Below are 19,806 nucleotides of genomic sequence, written 5' to 3' on the forward strand. Positions count from 1 at the left end.
GCCGTGCACAGTGAACACACGCAGCTCCAGCACTTATGCTTCACGTAGTGATTTTCCATACGATGAGCTCAGACCAGCTATGTGATTTGTAGAGATATGTAGGCTGTCAGTGTGACTGCTTCTCCCCACCAGGTAAGACTGCCTGTTTTTCATTTACACACATATTTGCCATCAGTCCATATATTTGCAGAAAAAAACATTTTCCATTGTTTTGTTGTCATGGCACTACTAAAATCTTCCTGTACATGTCCCCAGAGAGTGGAGTGAGAAGTGTCCCCACAGCAGGACCATTAGGACTCCTGCTAATAGTGCAGTATTCACTGCATGACCGTTCATGGATCTACCAATGGCTTCTTTCATATTAGTATGCTTTTATTGTGTACCTGACAGTTGTGAAACAGGAGAAGCAGCACTCTCTCTACAGGAGAAATGGATGAGGCCAGCAGGCGTCTGCTACCGTGCACTCAAAAGGACCTGGGTTTGAATCACGTCTCCTGCTGTGGTATTCATGATTAAGGTACTTACCCTAAATGAAATAAGAAAAAATAACCCAGCTGTATAAATGGATAAAAAATCCCTTTGGAGAAAAGCGTCAGTTCAATTCCTGTCCAGCTCTTGGCAGCAGGAAGTCGCATATATGGAATGAACGTGTCCCTTGTACGACTATTTGGACACGTGTTCCCACAGCAGATCAATCACTGTAATCTCCTTACGCTGGCTGTCCAAAGGCAGGACTGCAGTGTAGTTCGAATCGTACTACACACATCTGCTGCTTGAGAACTCCCACACGAGCTCTTATATTGACTCTAGCAGAATAATGTGCTTTTCTAACTCTTCTTGTTACTTTAACATTTATTATTGTTCTGATCTCTGGAAACATCTTTTTTTTTTTTTTTTTTAACCGTTCAACCTTTTATTCTGTTTCTTACTTTGTTCTTGTTTCTTTACCGTTTTGTTCCTGTTCCAGTGCACTGCACACAGATCAGGACTTGAATGAGAGCATTTTAGGAAGGACTGAGGCTGTTGTGAAGGCAAACTGTGGCCCTACTCCTTATTAATGTTAATAAGGATATATTGTTTGGGATTTGTTATTTAGTTATGGCTTCAGTGTGTTGGAAGAAGCAAACACTTACGATAAGTCATCCAAGTAGAGATACCTTAGAGGATATGTAGCTGCTGGGGGGAAAAGAGAAATTGAACTGGGAAACTTTGGCATAGCAATGTGAGAAGAACCCATGAGAGGTGGACAAGTAATGGAGATAACTGGTTATAGACTGCATATTCCAGAGTTTAAAGAGATAAGGGAGGAGAGAGACTGGCCTCTAATTCTCGACTGAGTTTGGGTTCAGAGAAGGTCTCCTTAAAAGCAGAGAGATGTGGATTATTTTCAAGACAGATGGGAAGCAACCAGAAGAGAGCAAGGAACGGATAAGAAAAATGCGTTGCAGCAGAGAATGCGGTTTTGCTGGGAGTCTAAGCATGGATGGAGCAGGTGGATGCTGAGAACTTGTCTGTGATGGAATTGACTTTGTCGCTAAAGAAGAAAGTTAAATTGTCAGTAGTGAGGAAGGAGGATGAGGTAGAGGAGGGAAGAAAAGATAAACTGTTGTTAAATCCGTAACACAAGGGACCAGAGTACACAGACTTTCAAATTGCAAACTTTAACAAACGTTTTTCCTGTTTTTGAGTTAAGAATTTGAATTTTCAAAGACATGAATGCTTATGAACGTATATATTTAACTGCATTTTCTTCACTGTTCTATTTTCTAAAATTTTGTTAGTTCAGAGCAAAAATTACCTGCATTTCCACTTGTCACTAGCAGTTGGCTGCAAAACTCACTCAGAACAGATACCCACAGCTGAGGAACAGATGTTTATCTGACTTTATTGGTTCTTATTTTCAGCAATTTTACTTTACTTAGTTTCTTACCCCTACAACCCCTTCTGGGGCATAGCATGCCAACAAGGGTCCTCCAAGCATCTCTGTCCTGTGCCTTTCTCTCAAACCCTAGGTGACCCTAGGTGTAACCCAGTCTTTTGGTGTCAGCCTCCAGGTGTTAGCACCAGGTATTTTATGGTTGATCTCTCTTTTCCTCTTGCCTTGTGGATTCCATGTGAGTGCTTGTCTAGTGTTGTTTGAAGCTGGCTTATGGAGAGTGTGGCCAATCCACCTACATTGCCACTTGAGTATTTCCTCTTCTGTTGAGATCTGGTTTGTTTGCTGCCACAGCTGCTGGTTGCTGATGGTGTCAGGCCAGCAGATTTGGAGGATCCTTCTCAGGTAGTTGCTGAGGAAGACCTGGGCTCTGTTGGTAGTAGCTACTGTTGTTCTCCATGTCTCAACCCCATACAGCAAGACTGACTTGACATTGCTGTTGAACATTCAGATTCCCCCCCCCCCCGAGACAGGTCCTTGGAGTTCCAGATATTCTTTAGTTGCAGGAAGGATGCTCTTGCTTTTACATCAGCATCTGTATCACTTTTCTTGTCAATGACGTTGCCAAGGTAGGTAAAGGTGTCCACTTCTTCCAGTGATTCACCATCCAGCGTGATAGGACCTGCATGTGGCTGCTTTTACCTCAAGTATCTTGTCTTCCCTCTGTGGATATTGAGTCCCAGACATGATGAGGTGACTACTATCTTGGTCTTTTCTAGAATCTGCTGGTGGGTGTGTCACAATACAGCCCGATAGTCTGAAAAATCGAGGTTGTCCAGTTGCTTCCAGAGTGTTTACTGGATTCCATTCTGCTTATGAGCTGTGAACATCCACATGATCCAGTCTACTGCCAGCAGGAACAGGAAAGGGGAGAGCAAGCAGCCTTGTCTGATACCTGTCATCACTCTGAATGTAATAGTCAGTTGCCCTCCATGAACCACTCGACAGGTCCTTCCCTCGTAGGAGTTCCTGATAATGCTGATGATCTTTCCAGGCACACTGTGCTGTGGGAGAAGTTTCCAGAGCATCTCTCTGTCCACACTGTCAAATTTCTTCTCATAGTTGACAAAGTTGACATACAAGGGAGAGTTCCACTGCAACAACTGCTCCATTATGATAAGCAGTGTTGCGATTTTGTCTGTGCATGATCTGTCCTTGTGGAAGCCATCCTGCTGGTTTTGAAGCTACACATCTACTGCCTCCCTCATTCTGTTCAGGAGGATTTGGTTGAATGACTTGCCTGGGATAGACAGTAAAGTGATCCCTCTGTAGTTCGAGCAGGGGCTAGAGTTGTCTTTTTTTGAAGCTTGATAAGGTAACCCTCCTGCCACTCTGGCACTTCTTCCAAAATCTTCTTGAAAAGGGGTGAAAGCATTCTCACAGTAGTTTCTAAGTCAGCCTTGAGTGCCTCTGCAGGAATGTTGTCAGCTCCTGCTGCCTTGCCATTCCTGAGTTCTTTGGCATTACGGATCTCTTCTTTTGGGCAAGTTGTTTTCCGGCGGGGGGATGTCAGGTGGGTTCTGGGGTCCCGATCTGTTTAGTAGGTCTTCAAAATACTCCACCCATCTAGCTTTCTGCCCTGCCTCTCCTACAATAGGTCTGCCTTCTTTGTCTTTAACTGATGTCTCCGGCTTGCCAAACTTCCCTAAGAGTTTCTTGGTGGTGTTGTAGAGATCCTTCATATTGGGCTGCCTCCTCAGCTTCTGCTGCCAACCTGTCTATGTAGTTTCTCTTGTCAGATCTAATGCTTTTCTTGGTTAGCCTGTTGACATCTGCATGATCAGTGTGATAAGGGCGGGCAGATGCCAAGAACTTCACCATGACTGCCTGTGTCTTAGCCTTCTGAGTGTGGGTTCTGCTGTTGCCAACTGCTGCTTTCTTTTCTTTCCTCATTTGAATCTTCTCTAACGTGTCTACAGAAATCCACTCTTTGTCCTGATGTTTCCTTGGCTCCAGTACTTCTTTACATGATGATGTGACTGCCTCTTTAATCTTCTGCCACATGCTGTCAGTTTTATTTTTCTTCTTCTACCAGCTCTCAGAGGGCTTGGAACTTATTGCTGAGGGTTACTCTAAACTTCTGTACCCATTTTAGTGCTGTTCCTTTGATGCAAAGCTGACCACGAGAGAAGAGTAGAATCCGGTGGTTGACCATGTCAAATGCTGCAGACAGGTTGAAGACGATGAGGACTGAGGAGAGGGAGGCCGCTCTAACCAACTGGAGAGCATCGGACACTGCCAGGAGCACTGTCTTAGTGGAATGTCCAGCTTTGAATCCAGACTAATATCTGTGGAGGAGATGGTTCTAGGTGAGAAATTTAGATAGTTGATCATAGGATGCCGATTTCAGAGTTTTTGACAGAAAACGGAGGAAGGAGACTGGCCCGGTGTTGGACCGGGACTTCATCAACTGGTGCATCGGAAGGGCCAACCAAAGACGCACAAAGTACTGGTGGGGATGCTTAGTCAGAGCTGCCAGTCCGTTACATAACTGGGAGAGGAAGAGACAATCCAGTTTAAGAGGAATGTCAGGCACATCCCTCCTTTGGAAGATACATGATCTCCCTCCTCACGTACTCATACCTGCCCCCCCCCCCCGACAAGATCGAAAACGTCCTTCGTGAGGACTCTCCGCATCGTGGGGGGGCAAGGGTACACCTGCACAAGGTAGAGCAAAGTGAGGAGGATGTCCACCTTCAGCGCCAATGTTTTCCCGAATAAGGAGAGGGACCTTGTCCTCCACAAACCCATTTTCTGTCTGGCTTTAGTCAAACATTCTTCCCAATTAACCCTGGTAGCACCTTCCGCAAGAAAGTTGACCCCCAACACCTTAAGAGGACCCTCACATCAGGAAAAACCAACGATGCAATCTTCTCTGTTTCCAGCTGCCGAAGAACTTGACAAGAGACTTGTCAAGGTTCAGCGCTGAGCCTGAGTGCCCGACCGAGCGACTGGTCCGAGCTCAGGAACAACGTAGTGTCGTCAGCTTCACCGCCTCACCACCACCACCCCCCCGCAGAAGCAGACCTTCAATCCCCGGGTGGGCGCGTATGGTCACTGCCAGCAGCTCAATATAAAGAACATAAAGGAGCGGGGAGAGCGGGTAACCCTGCCTCACTCCACTCGGCGGGGGCACCCACCCCCTGAGGGAGCTGTTGATGGTGACTCAGCTACCTACCTCGGTGTAGAGCACACGCACCCACCGCAGGAAATGAGGGCTATCCAATCTGCTCAAAGTGTTAAATAGGAAGCGGTGATCCACTCGGTCAAATGCCTTTTCCTGGTCCAAACCGACCAGCATGAGGGGGACCTTTCGGTCCTCCGCCCAGGGGATCGCATTCCAGACCAGGTGCAAATTTCAGAACACAGAACGCCCGGGTACTCCACAAGTCTGGTCCGGGTGGACCAGGTCAGCCATTACCTTCCTCAGGCGCTCAGTCAGGACTTTCACTATGATCTTTGCATCAACGCAAAGCATCATGAGGGATCTCCAGTTGGCAAGATCGGCTTTATCGCCTTTCTTGTACAACAAAGGGAGCACCCCTGTCCTCATACTCTTGGTGAGCAAGCCCCTGCCCAGCACCTCCTCGACTACGCGCAGAAAAACCAGCCCCAAGACGTCCCAGAACGTGGAATAAAATTCCACTGGTAAATCGTCGAGGCCGGGAACCTTGCACCGATTCATCTTGCCAAACGCCTCCAACAGCTCAAACAAAGTGATGGGGCTCTCTAAGCCGCCAATGGCGTCCTCGGGAACACGTGATGTCAGATTATCTAAAAACCTCCTTTCTGTTACCAGGTCCATTTCCCTGACTTTGAAAAGATTTCTATAAGAACAGGATGCAACCTCCAACATCTGGGTGGTGTCGGTGAAGGACTCACCCTGCTGATTCCGCAGAGAATCAAAACCTCTTACATTTCAAGTCCTTCACCTTATTAAAGTAGGAGGTACACTTCTCATTCTCCTCTTCCGCCTTAAGTCTGGCACCAAACAGAAAGGCTTTGGCCTGCTGCTCATGCTGCTGCCTCAAAATAACCTTTATCTCCATGACCCTATCATTGTCAAAAGTCCCTCCGTTATTGTGGCAAGAATAAATCCTCTGGAGTTCATCCTCGAGCAAGCTGATATCCTGGCACCGCAAAGCGGCACGTCAGACACAATAGTTGATGGTAAGGGTCTTGACCTTCGCTTTGATCCCCTCCCACCAATCAGCTGCCGAGGGGTAAAAATCTATGGACTCCTGTCACAACAAAAAATTCTCATAGAAAAGGTCTTTAAACTCCTTTTCTTGAGAACTTCAATATTCATCTTCCAGTAGCCCCGGCCATGGGTTAGGGCCAAGATGGAAATCGTGGCTTCGACCATCATACGGTCCATGGGCCACTGGGCAGTTAAGAGAACCTTCTTAAAAGTAACAGAGGGCTATGCTAAAATGTAATCTAAATGACTACAGGCAACGCGGCTGTTGCGCCAGGTAATACCTGGATTGGTGGGGTTGCATTTCTGAAAACAGTCAGTTAGGTTAAAACTGCTAATAAAGTTAAACTGATACGGGCATCGCCCTTACCCTCAAGAAAAACGTTGAAGTCTCCTCCTATAATTAGATGTCTATCAGTCACACAATAAGGGACCAACTTGTCCAACAGAGCGACGCGGGAGTTGACCTCCACTTGAGCATAGACGCACAGAACACATAAGTGCAAACTTCTCCACATGACGTCCACCCCCAACACTCGGCTGGCATGAACAATGAAAGGCCTTACATTCTCAGAGGCGCGGTCCCCAAAAAGTACTCCCATGCCTGTAGAGTGGACACCACCTACGCTCCAGTAGGACTCACCCTTCCATTCTTGGGAGAAGAGAGTCATGTCCCGCTGGTCCTGGAGGTGAACTTCCTGCAAAAAACACAGGTTGAAGGCATAGGACTCAAACTGGTTAAACAAATCAGTTCTTTTTACTTTGTTTTTTTAACCCCCTGACATTGAGAGAAAATTTTAAAATCAGCCATTGGGGTACATTGTTAAAAAAACCAAATAAAATAACACTAAAATGAAATTAAAAACCGGCCCTTTTTCAATCCATTAAAACCTCCTCCTCCTCAGAGGACACCAGCCACCACTGTCCCTCTGGAGTCCGTCTGGCAGGTATGCCTAGGAGTTGGGCGTTGCCCGTCCTCCCTCATAGGATGACCGCCGACTCGGCGATGTTGACAGGGAGCCACGCAGGGCCCGCACGGCATCCATCTCCTCCGGGGAGGAGGAATGCTCTCGGCCTTCTTCTGAAGGGGGCCCGGCCGGCAAAAGGCCCCCTCTGATGCCGCAGCCTCCCTTCCAGACTTTTCTTTGGAGTTGAATCTTTTTTCCACTTTTGAATCTCCTCCAGGGTAGGGGCAGGGCTTGCAACCCGGACATCTCTGGCTTCTCCAGCCCCCGCTGCCATTTCCACCCCTGTCTCCATCACTTCAGTTTTGTTATCCATCAATGTTAGTGCCTGAAGACTCTGCTCCATAGATACCCTGCTTCCAGACAGGGCATCTGCATATAAGGGTCTGTACTGCGGACAGAGACAGGCCAGGTGGTCTTCGCTACTACAAATTTTGCAGCGGTGGGGGCCTTCGCAATCTCTGGCGAAATGTCCGGTCTCCAAGCAGTTTTTACATTTCATGTTTTTGCAAGCTTCTGCTGTATGCCCCTGACCCTGGCAGAGGCTGCTGGGGGTAAAAGAGGTAAGCCTTACTATTTTGTATAGTGAAATATGCCGGAGAATGATAGAGCCCGTCAGGGGCCACAGGGTCAGGACGCAGGAGAGCCTGAAACTGCCTGCATCCGTTCCATATGCCAAACTCACCTCTGATATCCCTGTGGCCCGGTAGGAGGTCGACGTGGCACTGAAGGATAGCCCGGACGGCCTTGGCGGGAACAAAGGAGTTGAAAACGTGTACAGTAATTATCCTTCTATCTGTCCATCAAAGGTGCTCAATCTTGTATTGCTTCAACCCCCCGTCCTTCTCCTTCTTACAAATTTCCACCATTTTCTGGTAGGTTTCATCTGCGAGGACAGTGACGTCGACAAACCGCTGGGGTCCATTTCTTTGGATGCAAACAACATGTGCGGCGGCCAGACCCAGCTTTCTAAAGATGACTTCCCTGATGAACCCTGCACGGTCCAGGAAGTCCTCTGCTGCCTCCAAATTTCGCCATCTGAAGCAAGTAGTGTGCTTCATCCTAGGGACCACTAACAATGCAGACTGCTTCTCTTCCTCTGGAGACCGACCCGGGGCAGCAGGGCTCTTCTCGGGCCTGGCCGCCTGTTCTGCAGGTGAGGCCATTGTCGTTTTCACCCTTACAATTGTCGTCTCCTCCCTCGTCGGCTCCGCCATGATGTTCAGGTTTGCCGCTGCCACCACCTTCACCACCAGTCCTCCTCCAGCTGGCACTGCGGTTGCGGCTCCCTCGACGAGGGGCTCCGACGTCCTTAACGAGCCTTCTGCTTCTGGTGAGCGACTCCTCAGGAAGAGCAGCATGATGCTGCTTCCCAGGAGGAGACTGCCTCACCTGCTCCCCCGCGGTCGTCTTCATCCTCACCGTTTTCTTCTCTGCCGAGGCCGTCGTCGTCTTCTTCCTGGCTGTAGCTGTCATTATCATCTTCGTTCCCATCGCCGACCTCCCTGCTGACTTCTGTGATGGCTTCGTCCCTCGGCGCAACCCTGAGCCAGGAACAGGTTGAGAATGATGTAGAAAGCCCTTAAAAGGGCTATGCTGTAGAAAAGCTCTCTTATACCCCTGGCAAAAAAAAAAAAACTAGATCTTAGCCAAAAGGCCGAGAAGCGATCAAGGATACTACAGTCAGAGGTGAAATTCGAACCTGTGATCTCTGGGTCCAAAGGCCTAAAGTGTGTATATCGCTATATCATACTGCTGTGCGTAGCTACGGTTACCCCAGTTACCCTGCCATGCCCCCACAATGGGGAGAGCCCTCATGTGGACATGCTGGTGGAGCATATCCTCCTCTGCAGTTGTCAGGCCTGCAGCACATAGGCTGTACAAAAGGGGGCGTTGTTGCTGCTCCTTTCCCCTGAGACTAGGAAGGACACCCTTGGACTTCTTCTGCAGTGTCCTTCCTCTATCCCACTCACCAAGCCCTGCACACTGCTACTTATAAGTACAATTGCACATGCAAAGAGTCTGATGATAATGGATGCTCATTAAGACATTAAATAACAGAAGAAAATTAAAGTTACGGAATAAGTATAAAAAAGTCTGAATAAAATGGAACATTGTAAAACCACACACACACACACACATTTTCGAAACCGCTTGTCCCATACAGGGTCATGGGGAACCGGAGCCTACCCGGCAACACAGGGCGTAAGGCTGGAGGGGGAGGGGACACACCCAGGACGGGATGCCAGTCAGTCGCAAGGTACCCCAAGCGGGACTCGAACCCCAGACCCACCAGAGAGTAGGACCCGGTCCAACCCACTGCACCACCGCACCCCCCCCATTATAAAACCAGTACAATTATTTATAGGGATGTGTCTGAGAATATCTATGGAATATGAGCACAGAGCTGGAGCTTTTTTACATAACCAGTCCAAGATCATTCATATCAACTGTTAATAGGTCTGGATTGTCACTGGTATGATCTGCTGGATCGGGCCAGGCCCCCAGATTTTAGTCTCAGACCTCATTTGGAAGTTGAACAAATCTTTAATTTCTCCAGTTATTTATATTTTAAAATAAAAGAAAAAAAGAATCATAAAATGTAATTAAATGAAAAAACAAATAATTGTTCTTACCTCTATTCAAAATATTGCTGAGGAAGCTTTTTCTGTAAAGGTCCATATTTGCTAAAATAAGTATGAGGAAAAGCTTTGTGAAGGTGATGATTAAAAAAAGTGATTTTTAAAAAATTTCCAGGAACAAACTGAAAAAGTGAAACTGCATAAAATTTTAATATGTTACACTGTTTTTGTCCCTTAGGACATCTGGATGATAGAGCAGCATGCTTACAGGACCAGGGACAGGTGATGAAATGGCTAAACATCTCCCGAGCCAAGTACCCTGCTGCGGTGGCTGCTCTCTGGTCTGGCACTGCATACACCTCGGGCCACTTAGTGAAGTAGTCTGCCACCATGAGCACATACCAATTACACTGGTCAGTGCAGGGGAAGGGACTCAGTGTCCGCACCCATGCAACCCCTCAGGGCACCAGACTGGAAAAGATTCATGGGGATATGGGACCGGTTGTTGGTGCCCTCAGGCCCAGTTCAGATGTCACAGCAGTGCAGAAAGAGCTCTGTGTCCGGATGGCAGCCTGCCCAATGGAACCTCTGGTACAGCCGGTGCAGGGTTTTCACCATGCCAAAGTGCCCAATCCTGACAGGACCATGCAGCAGATGCAATGTCTGCAAAGCAGAATATGAGCTGGTGGTAGTAGCACACCAACCTGAAGAAGCTCTGCAGCGCCAGCAATCCCCGTAGTGTTGGCCAGCACCATACCAGCTCCATGTTGTTGATGTCTGTGGAAATCCTGTTTGCATCCACTGAGTGATCCAAGAACCTGACCTACCTGTTACAGGTTCTCAAAGGCCCATTCAAAGGTGGGGGGGCATGGATCAGTAACTTGTTCAAGAAGACAAGGCACTGTCTCAGTGGCACATCTACCAGGACCCACTCCGTGAGCTGCTCAAAGGGGGCAGCCACATTATAAAAGCCAAAAACCATGAGTGTAATAGATGAAAGGCCCTATCCTACTGTTGACACCACTGTAACACCCCTTCCCCCTACTGTTCTCAGGACAAGGATCTGAAACTTCTTGTCCACATGAAGTTTTTACAATCCTTTATTAACTCCAATTAAAAATAGAAAGAATATACAAATTTAACATTTGCAACTGAAATAACCACAATACTAACACACAACAACATGTTCAAACTACAAGATCATATGCACCAAGTTCAATGAAAATTCAACAAAAACATTAAATCAATCCATCCATCCATCCACGGTACATCCTTATCAGATGCCCAAACCATCTTAGCTGGCCCCTCTCAATGGGGAGTAGTAGTGGCTCTACTCTGAGTTCCTCCTGGATGTCTGAACTCCTCACCCTATCATGGAGAGTGAGTCCCAACACCCTGCAGAGAAAACTCATTTCAGCCACTTGTATCCGCAATCTTATTCTTTCGGTCATTACCCAGAGTTCATGACCATAGGTGAGGGTAGGGACGTAGATCAACCGGTAAATGGAGAGCTTTGCCTTATGGCTCAGCTTCTCCGTTCCTAGATCGGGGCCTTGGCGGGGCAGAAGGGCTTATGTGGTCTAGGGATCTCCAGAGCTATGTCATCAGGAGCAGTATGCTCCTGGTAGGGTCTCCCAAGGCGAGCAGGTCTGGAGTGAAGATCCAGATTAACACGATCCAAAAACCTCCATGGAAAAGTAAAGAAGAAAACATTTACCCTGCCCGGAATAGGGTCACCGGGACCAATCCCTGGAGCCAGGCCTGGGGGTAGTGTTCCTAGGCGAGCGCCTGGTGGCCGGGCAGCCCATCTAACCTGGCCGGGCTCAGCCCGAAAAAGCAACGTGGGAGGGCCATGTGGGCCCACCAACCACAAGGTCCAACATGGGGGTCGAGTGCGATGTGCATCAGGCGGCAGGAGTGGGCAGGGTGGTGCGTGGTGTCGCGGCCCCTCGCGACAAAACCATTAAAGACCAGCTAAAATGTCAGATGCCAATCATGACAACTTTGCTTAAATTCATCTCAGTCATCATCCTACAGCCAAAAACTCCACAACTCATGCATTTAAAAACACTATTTCACAGTATCAGCCCTCCTTGCCTACGATACTTTTTTTTTCTTCTCACGGATCAGAATGGATTATCAGCCCACTGAAGGTGTCTGGTTCCACACGCTGTCCAACTCAACAAGTAAAAATTTCTCCATTCATCATTTCCAATGACGAAAATCTTTATTCAATAAATTAATGAATCCTAAAAAAACTGTCATGCTAGTAATAAAATCTAACATAAAATAAAAATCAAGAAGACCAACTAATATAAAGGCTGCATTACAGAGCCTTTAAAACACTAAAAACATGCCCCAAGTCTTAAAACCATAAATAATTAAAAGGAAAAGGAATTTACCCAGTATCTTCACTGCTCAAGAGGGGCGGTCTCCTGGCCTGTTCCCAGGGTGTTACCAAACACTTTACCTACCGTTCTTGGATGTTTCCCTTTTCACAACACATCTCCCCTATTAACATTTTAATGGAAAAGGTGAATTGTACAAATACAAAATTAAAAATTAAATTAACAAGCACCCACACAGCAAACTAACCTATACTACACTAAAAATTAAAGTGAATAAATAACAATATATAAATAGAAACACACCACACACATAGTCATTTACAACTGACTACTTAAAAGTGCAATAAGTACATCGAATTATAAAAAGGTGCAATTTAAGAAAATGCACCATAAGTGATCAAAAACCCTATAGCTAACATAAACCACATAACAAAACACTACCTACATGATACCTCACCTCCTCTCTACACAGACAAACCAGTACAGAAATAATTGTCCACTTTTTTTGCCCTGGAAGGCAACTCTTTGTCCTACTCCTGCTATTCACGGTTGCCAAATGCTCCTGGGCATCCCAGAAGCCCCCTGGAGATGATACATGCATAAACATCCGAAACCCTAATTGCAAAAGACACACTCATGAACACACAGAACTATATACAGACTCCACAACAACATTTACAATGATTTCCTCAGCACCTCCACAATATAGTACTGTAAGATACACATGGTGTTACATGTGTATATTAAGAATAGGATCTGGATGCCAATAGTATGTTTTACCTGCGTCACTTGAAGACCCACAGTAAACACTGATGCCTCTACAAACACACACACATACACACACATTGACTGAAGCCGCTTGTCTCAAGGGGGGTTGCAGTGAGCCGGAGCCTAACCCGACAACACAGGGCGTAAGGCTGGATGGGGAAGGGACACACCCAGGACAGGACGCCAAGCAGGACTCGAACCCCAGATCTGCCAGGGAGCGGGACCTGGCCAAGTCCGCTGCACCACTGCGCCCCCCCTCTACAAACACAGAGACACAAAATACAACAATACACACAGTGATGTTTACATTACTTCATGTAGCAGACACTTTTCTCTAATGACTTCCAATGAACTCTGTGTAGTGTTATAAGCTCATCACTCACACACTATGGGTGACTCTGAACAGCATGTCTTTGGACTGTGGGAGGAAACCAGAGCACCCGGAGGAAACCCATGCAGACTCCACACAGACTGAGTGGGGATCGTTCTCACATTCTCTCGGACCCCCCAGTGCTACTCGTTGTGCCACCGTGGTGCTCTGTGAAAAATCAGAGTATCTGCAGTGTGTCTGGGCTGTGGAAAGCCATAACCTCACCTTTTTGTAAGGCTGTCACAACAAACTGGCCTTGTTTACCTTTGGCTTTTTACCTGTTTACTTGTGAGGGAATTTGTTTATCACTCAATAGTCTGGAACAAATGTTTGAAAAACCATATTGGACAAAAGCAGCAGTTATTTAAACACAGGGTTTAACAAAAAAATTGCATTGGCAATTGCATGATAGTTGTTATTTTTAGTATGTAGCTGTATTACTGTATTTTGTTAACGTTCAAAGGACATTTACCGGCTTGTGGAGCTGCTGTGGAGAATATGCCATCAAAAAGAGGCCAAGACCAGACCTCTGAGTCACCCACTCCACATGACCCCCGGCTCCCGTGAAGCCAAGCGCGGCGCCTGAATGCGCCGACACGAACACGCCAGTTCCCTGCACTGGAGTGCCTGCCGAATGGATTAGGGAGAGCGAGTGAGCGAGCAGGAGGCGGCTCGGGCTTTCGGTGGCGCCGTCGTCACTCACACAAACACTTGAGCGCCAGCCGCGCGGCCCACTTGTGCACCGCCTCGCACACGCGTGTTAACCTGTGTACGGCGAGGACAATCTGGAAATATTTTGTCCTTCGGAGCTCTCCTCCTCTCTCTCTGTCTCCTCGCCGAAACTCTCGCTATCATTATTTCTCCATTTTTTCCAGTTAACACGTGCGCATACACACAGAAGGGAAACGCACATGGACACAGGCGTGTGGCGAGTCCTTTCTGCGCTCCCACGCCGAGTGCTATTGCGACACACACGCAGCTGGGAGACGGACGCTCTGTCGCTCGCTGAGCCTCGGAGCAGCAGGACTGTCAGCACCTGCCCGGGAACTGCGGCGTGCCAGCGGAGGACCGGCCGACCACTGCGCTCAGGAGGAGTTGGGGACGAGCACCTCGTCCCCGCTGGGGGACGCTCTGGAGAACCTCTGCCACATTGGCCGGAGCGCTCGCCCTTTTCGCTGTCGACTGCTGCGCAAGGCGAACTCGGGCGCTTCGCCAGCCATGGGTCACCGCAACTTACCTCGAGCAACTCTAATGGGCAACGTGGGGCATCTGGGAGGCGGGACCTACAATAGCAGCTACACGTGGGGGGCTCCGCAGGGCACCTGGGCCTTAGGGGGCAGTGGAGTGTGGCTGCTGGCGGCTGTGCTTGTCATCATCATGCTGGTGACTGCATGCGGCAACGCGCTGCTCATTGGTCTGGTGCTGGCCCATCGGGCGCTCCGCCGCACCTCCAACTGCTTCCTTGTGTCGCTCTTCCTGTCGGACCTCATGGTAGCATTGGTGGTCATGCCGCCGGCGGCACTGAATGCGCTCTGTGGTGTTTGGATGCTGTGGCCCCACTTCTGCCCGGTGTGGCTCTGCTTTGATGTCATGTGCTGCAGCGCCTCCATCCTCAACCTGTGCCTCATCAGCCTGGACCGCTACCTACTCATCATCTCGCCACTGCGCTACAAACAGCGCATGACGCTGCCACGCGCCCTGCTGCTAGTGGGTGGAGCCTGGGGTCTGGCAGCGCTCACTTCCTTCCTGCCAATTGAGATGGGCTGGCACAGCCTCGGCCATGGGCACGATGCCTCCAGCCTCAACAGGAGCCTCCTCCTTGAACTGGGCTCCACCCCACGCCTCGGCTCCGCCCACTCACAGTGCCGCCTGCGCGTCAGCCTGCCCTTCGCCCTGGTGGCTTCTTGCCTCACCTTCTTCCTGCCCTCCGTAGCCATCTGCTTCACCTACTGCCGCATCCTGCTGGCTGCTCGGCGCCAGGCCCGCCAGGTTGCTGCCCTAACACACTCCCACCACCTGCACGCCTCGCCGGGGGAGCCGTCACGGCCGCCCTCACCTGGACACGCCCACGTGGAGGGTGACTTCTACAGCCAGCAGGACGTACCTGGCGCACGTCTGGCACAGGTGAGACAAGGCCGTGGCTGGCAAATAACCTAGAATGCCCAGGATCGCTGGGGTGGGGTGGGGCACTTGGACCCCCAGAGATTTTATTTCTCCCTTGACTTTCAGTTGGGAATTTTCTGTTCCATTCCTCCGTGGCCAGTAGTCATACTTATAGCTCTAATAATGCCATGGATAATGTATTATTCTAGTATATAGCCAACTGTCTTATTTATTTGTCTTATTCCTTTGTTCAGTGCTCTGTGTCACTGTGTGAAAAGAGTGCTCTATAAAAATACATTGAATTGAATTGAATTGAATTGAGATAATGGGCACCGTGTAGGTGGGTGCTGCTCTCACTCTGTCTGTTGCGTAATCTCACCTGTGAAAATTAAATCTACGTACAGTGCATCACACATAAATCTTCATAAAGTACAGAAATGTAAAATCTTAGGTAAGTGTTTGCTGAACTACTATATTTTAAAAATTGTGCAAATACAAGTTTTTTAAGTGCGGTTTCATTTCCAGTTTTAATAAGATAGCTGGTTTGACATTTATGTGGATTTTATGAGGGATGCATTAGGATACTTTAGGGATGAAGACGTAAAGTTCACAAACAGCTCTTTGCCATCGTGCTTAATTGCAGGTTTTGAGTTGTAACAGCAGGCAGCTAGTGAAGAGTCGAGTAACCAGTGTTCACAGAATTAATTAAACCTGACTGAGAATTCACTTGCATGTCTTATTAAATCCATCAGCCATTATCCATATTCATAAACTGCACAAAGGCCAAAGACTTATCCACTTTTATGATCATTTATGTTATTCCTTCGGGCAGACGTCCTTGTTCGAAGCAGCTTACAATATGAGATTTGTACACTAAACTACTTATATCTTTCCACCCATTTTTACAGCTGAGTAACTTTTAAAAAAAAATTTTCTATGTACATGTATTCGTTTGTCAGAAACTTTACTCAAAAGCGACGTACATCTCATACAAAATACAATGTGTTCATTACATTGGCAGAAAGAGACACTTAGATGCAGATGTGTGATTCTTAAGTGCGGTTAGTTTGTTTCTTTCCACCATATGAACCAATGTTCATCAAACGAGTAACTGCATTAAACTTTATCAGAATATCGATGATTCCTGATTACCTTCCTACTAATAATATTTTTTTTTGGCGATACGTATAAACATTTACATTCCATTACAGGAGTAGCTGCGTAAAGGTTTATCCAGGCGTGATCTTGAACATTTACGTGAACATTTATACCTTATGTGAACTTAAGAGATGATGGGCAAAGTGAGTCTGGAAGAGGTGAGTTTTAAGATCCTTTTCAAACGTGAACAGAGATTCAGCAGTTTTGAATGAGAGGGGGAAGTCGTTCCACTACAACGGAGCCAGAACCGAGAAGCTTTGTGTTTTACCTTTTGCGTGTGGGACCACCAAGCAAGCAGAAGTAGATGAATGAACTGGTCTGGTTGGGGTGTAGCGAATGATCAAGTCTTGTAGATAACTGGGAGCAGTTCTATTGATGTATTTGTAGGCCATAACCAGGGTCTTGAATTTAATCCGGGCAGCTATAGGAAGCCAATGCAGAGAAATGAGTAGAGGAAATACATGGGAACGCTTCGGCAAGTCAAACACAACTTCTGCAGCAGCATTCTGTATCAACTGTAGAGCTTTGATGGCAGGAAGACCACACAGGAGAGAGTTGCAGTATCCAGACAGGAAGTCACCATGGCCTAGACAAGTAGTTCGGCAGAATTTTCATGAATTTATTTTGACGGGATGGCAGTGATTTAGAAGAATGCCATAATTTGGTACTGCTCAAGTAGAAGGGTCTTATACGTACTCAGAGCAAAGCTCTAATGCTCATCAGTCATAATGACAATGAGCAAGCAAGGTGAGGGCAAAGTGTTTTTCCTCCATACATACGTACAACACGTGAGCGCAGTGGCATGCACGTTGACTGCAGCTCTCTTCCTAGCACAAGAGAACAAGGACAGGAGATTAAGGAACGGTTTCTTTAGTGTTCTTTTCGAGCACGTCGGCTTTATGCCAATGCCCCCGCGGGCAATTCTGCCCTTTATGAGTCGTGTGCGTACAGTCGTTCCACTGCGTCTGAGGCGGCAGCACATGGACAGGAGCCGTCCCTGTTGTGCGTTCGCACCTCACAGGCTCACATAGTCCCCCGCTGTGCCATTTGGATGCTTGTCCGTTTGTAGACAATTTCTTGCTTTTTATACGAGACAAAAAAGGCACAACACAATTAGTTTCACTCTTCAAAACTGTATTAGGTGCTGGGCTGATAACACTACATAGAGCTTGTTGAGTGGCACAGTGCCTGGGTCGTGTGAGAGGACATGCATTCGATCCCTGCTCAGTCTGTGTGGAGTTTGCACGTTCTCCTCGTGTCTGTGTGGGTTTCCTTTGGGTGCTCTGGTTTCCTCCCACACTCCAAAGACATGCTGCTCAGGTTTAGCCATAGTGTGTGAGTGACAGAGAGAGTGTGTTCCACTGATGTATGGATGAGTGACCCACTGTAAGTAGTGTATCTAGCAGTGTAAGTCACTTTGGAGAAAGGTGTCTGCTAAATGAATAAATGTAAATGTAAACATTAAGATCCTTTGGCGTGAAGAGGAGACCCAGCTTTATTTATCGCTCGCTTTCTGGGGTCACAGGCATGGACACAGACACACGGAGCAACACAGAGATCGTAGAAAATCACCCTTTTTGAAGCAGTGGACAGCATTCAGAGCAGCTGTCAATGTAACTGTGTGCCATTGCTCGAGCCCACAAAAGCCTTCTTTTAATTGTCCCTTACGCAGACGGATGGTATTATGCACTAATGCATGGCCCCAATGAGGTGTCCTTGTCCCTCCCGCTCTCCTTGCTCGACCACCGTCCTTCGTGGCATAAAGGGAAACAGACGCAGAATGGAGGAGAGGGAGCACAGGGGCACCTTTTCACAGCAAGCAGCAGGATAGAAGTGGCGGGGAGCAGCTCCAAGAAGGCAGGTGCGGCTGAGTGAGCCTAAGATGTGCGGAAAAAAAGGCGGCGGGAGAGCGTGAGCGAGGCGTTTTGTAGGGGCGAGTAGCACGGACAGGAGTCCTCGTGTGCTGCGAATGGGCTAGGGTGCGAACGCCAACCAGCCTTGTGTTCACTCTGCCTCCTCTCCCTTCCCAACCCCCTTCCGGCCACCAATTCTCTGTGAGCCAGGAGCGAAGGATGGCCCACCGACAGGGGCGCCGAGCGCTGAAGGCTAGTCTCACGCTAGGGGTCCTGCTTGGGCTCTTCTTCAGCACCTGGCTCCCCTTCTTCATCACGAACATGGCACAGGTGTGTGCATCTGTGTGTTGTCTTCACAAACGCAGTGTGCAATCGTGTGTGTGTGTGTCCCAGCATGTCAGAGGGCCCTTTCACTTCCTACCAATAAATAAAATAAAATGGCATCTCAATGTTAATTGAACAAATGTTAATGAATCTTCGCACTGGCCGTGAGTCACTCTGTCCCAAATCCAAACGTTACATTTCCGTCCTCAAGCTCCATGGCAAAAACTGGACACCGTTTTATCAATTGACGTGCATCACGTCTCCTCGTTGCTGCCTCCCCTTCTGGGGCTGTTTGAAGAACATTAAGAGAAATAAGAAAATGCTCAGAAACAGTTCTCCCAGAGTCCTTGCGCAGCTCTTGTCCATCAGTGACCCTGCGTCCGGCGCGGCTGGAGCAGCCGCTGAGATAAGAGCTGTCCAAAGTCAAAGACTGTAATTACCCCCTTCACTGTGAGATGCAGTCATTTCGCTCCATCTGCGTCCCTCTCCCCTGTCTCACAGGCCCCCTGTGGAGACGGGGGGCCCTCCTTTGCTGCTTTGCTGTGAGAACAACACTCGCCCCTCCCCGCTCTGCATTTCACACACTCTTACGGGGAAGGGGCCACATTTCCGTCCTTACCCTCTTTGTGTCTCCTTGTCCAAAACCCCCGTGTGTTTGGCTGTGTCCAGCCCAGTGTACCTCTGCTTCCAGCTCTCACTTGGCCTATTTTCTTGCCCCCCCAGGCTGTGTGCGAGTGTGTGCCCCCCGCACTCTTCGACGCCCTGACCTGGCTGGGCTACTGCAACAGCACCATGAATCCCATCATTTACCCACTGTTCATGCGGGACTTCAAGCGTGCCTTGGCTCGCCTGCTGCCCTGCTGCACGTCCCGCTCGCCACGACGCCCTTCGCCCCCCCTTTCCCTGTCCTTGCGCAACTCCGGGGAGCCGCACTTACCAACAGGGCCCCCATCCCTGAGCTCCGACCCACCCCAGCCTCCAGTGACCGCCACGGATGCCGTCAACCTGGTGGACGCCGAGCATGCTGAGAGCCGGCTGCCACTGCTCCTGCCAAACCAGGTGGACACCCTGGACTGAAAAAGGGCGTGTGGGAGTGTGGGACGAGCCGGGCGAAGAAAACGGAAATGGAGCTTACACAGTGTGCGAGTGTGTACAAATACGTGCACATATTTGTGCTTCACACAAAACCTGGCCGGCAGAG

General features: G+C 48.5%; 1 protein-coding gene across 1 annotated transcript; it reads left to right on the forward strand.

The window, feature by feature from the left end:
* Positions 1 to 10,173: 10,173 nt before the first annotated feature.
* On the forward strand, positions 10,174 to 19,682 carry htr6 (5-hydroxytryptamine (serotonin) receptor 6). Its single transcript, XM_029248968.1, has 6 exons — positions 10,174 to 10,272; positions 10,881 to 10,946; positions 14,485 to 15,291; positions 16,931 to 16,945; positions 18,492 to 18,611; positions 19,329 to 19,682. The coding sequence occupies exons 1-6, from the start codon at positions 10,174 to 10,176 to the stop codon at positions 19,680 to 19,682; spliced, it is 1,461 nt and encodes a 486-aa protein (XP_029104801.1).
* The last annotated feature ends 124 nt before the right edge of the window (positions 19,683 to 19,806 follow it).

The sequence above is a fragment of the Scleropages formosus genome, chromosome 25 (genome assembly GCF_900964775.1).
Source record: "Scleropages formosus chromosome 25, fSclFor1.1, whole genome shotgun sequence".
Taxonomy (NCBI): Eukaryota; Metazoa; Chordata; class Actinopteri; order Osteoglossiformes; family Osteoglossidae; genus Scleropages; species Scleropages formosus.

Coding starts and splice junctions, on each gene's coding strand:
- htr6 (XM_029248968.1), top strand. CDS start 10,174: ATGGGACCGGTTGTTGGTGCCCTCAGGCCCAGTTCAGATGTCACAGCA. Junction 10,273..10,880: donor CCTGCCCAATGGAACCTCTG/GTACAGCCGGTG, acceptor TCAAACTACAAG/ATCATATGCACCAAGTTCAA. Junction 10,947..14,484: donor AATCCATCCATCCATCCACG/GTACATCCTTAT, acceptor GGGGCTCCGCAG/GGCACCTGGGCCTTAGGGGG.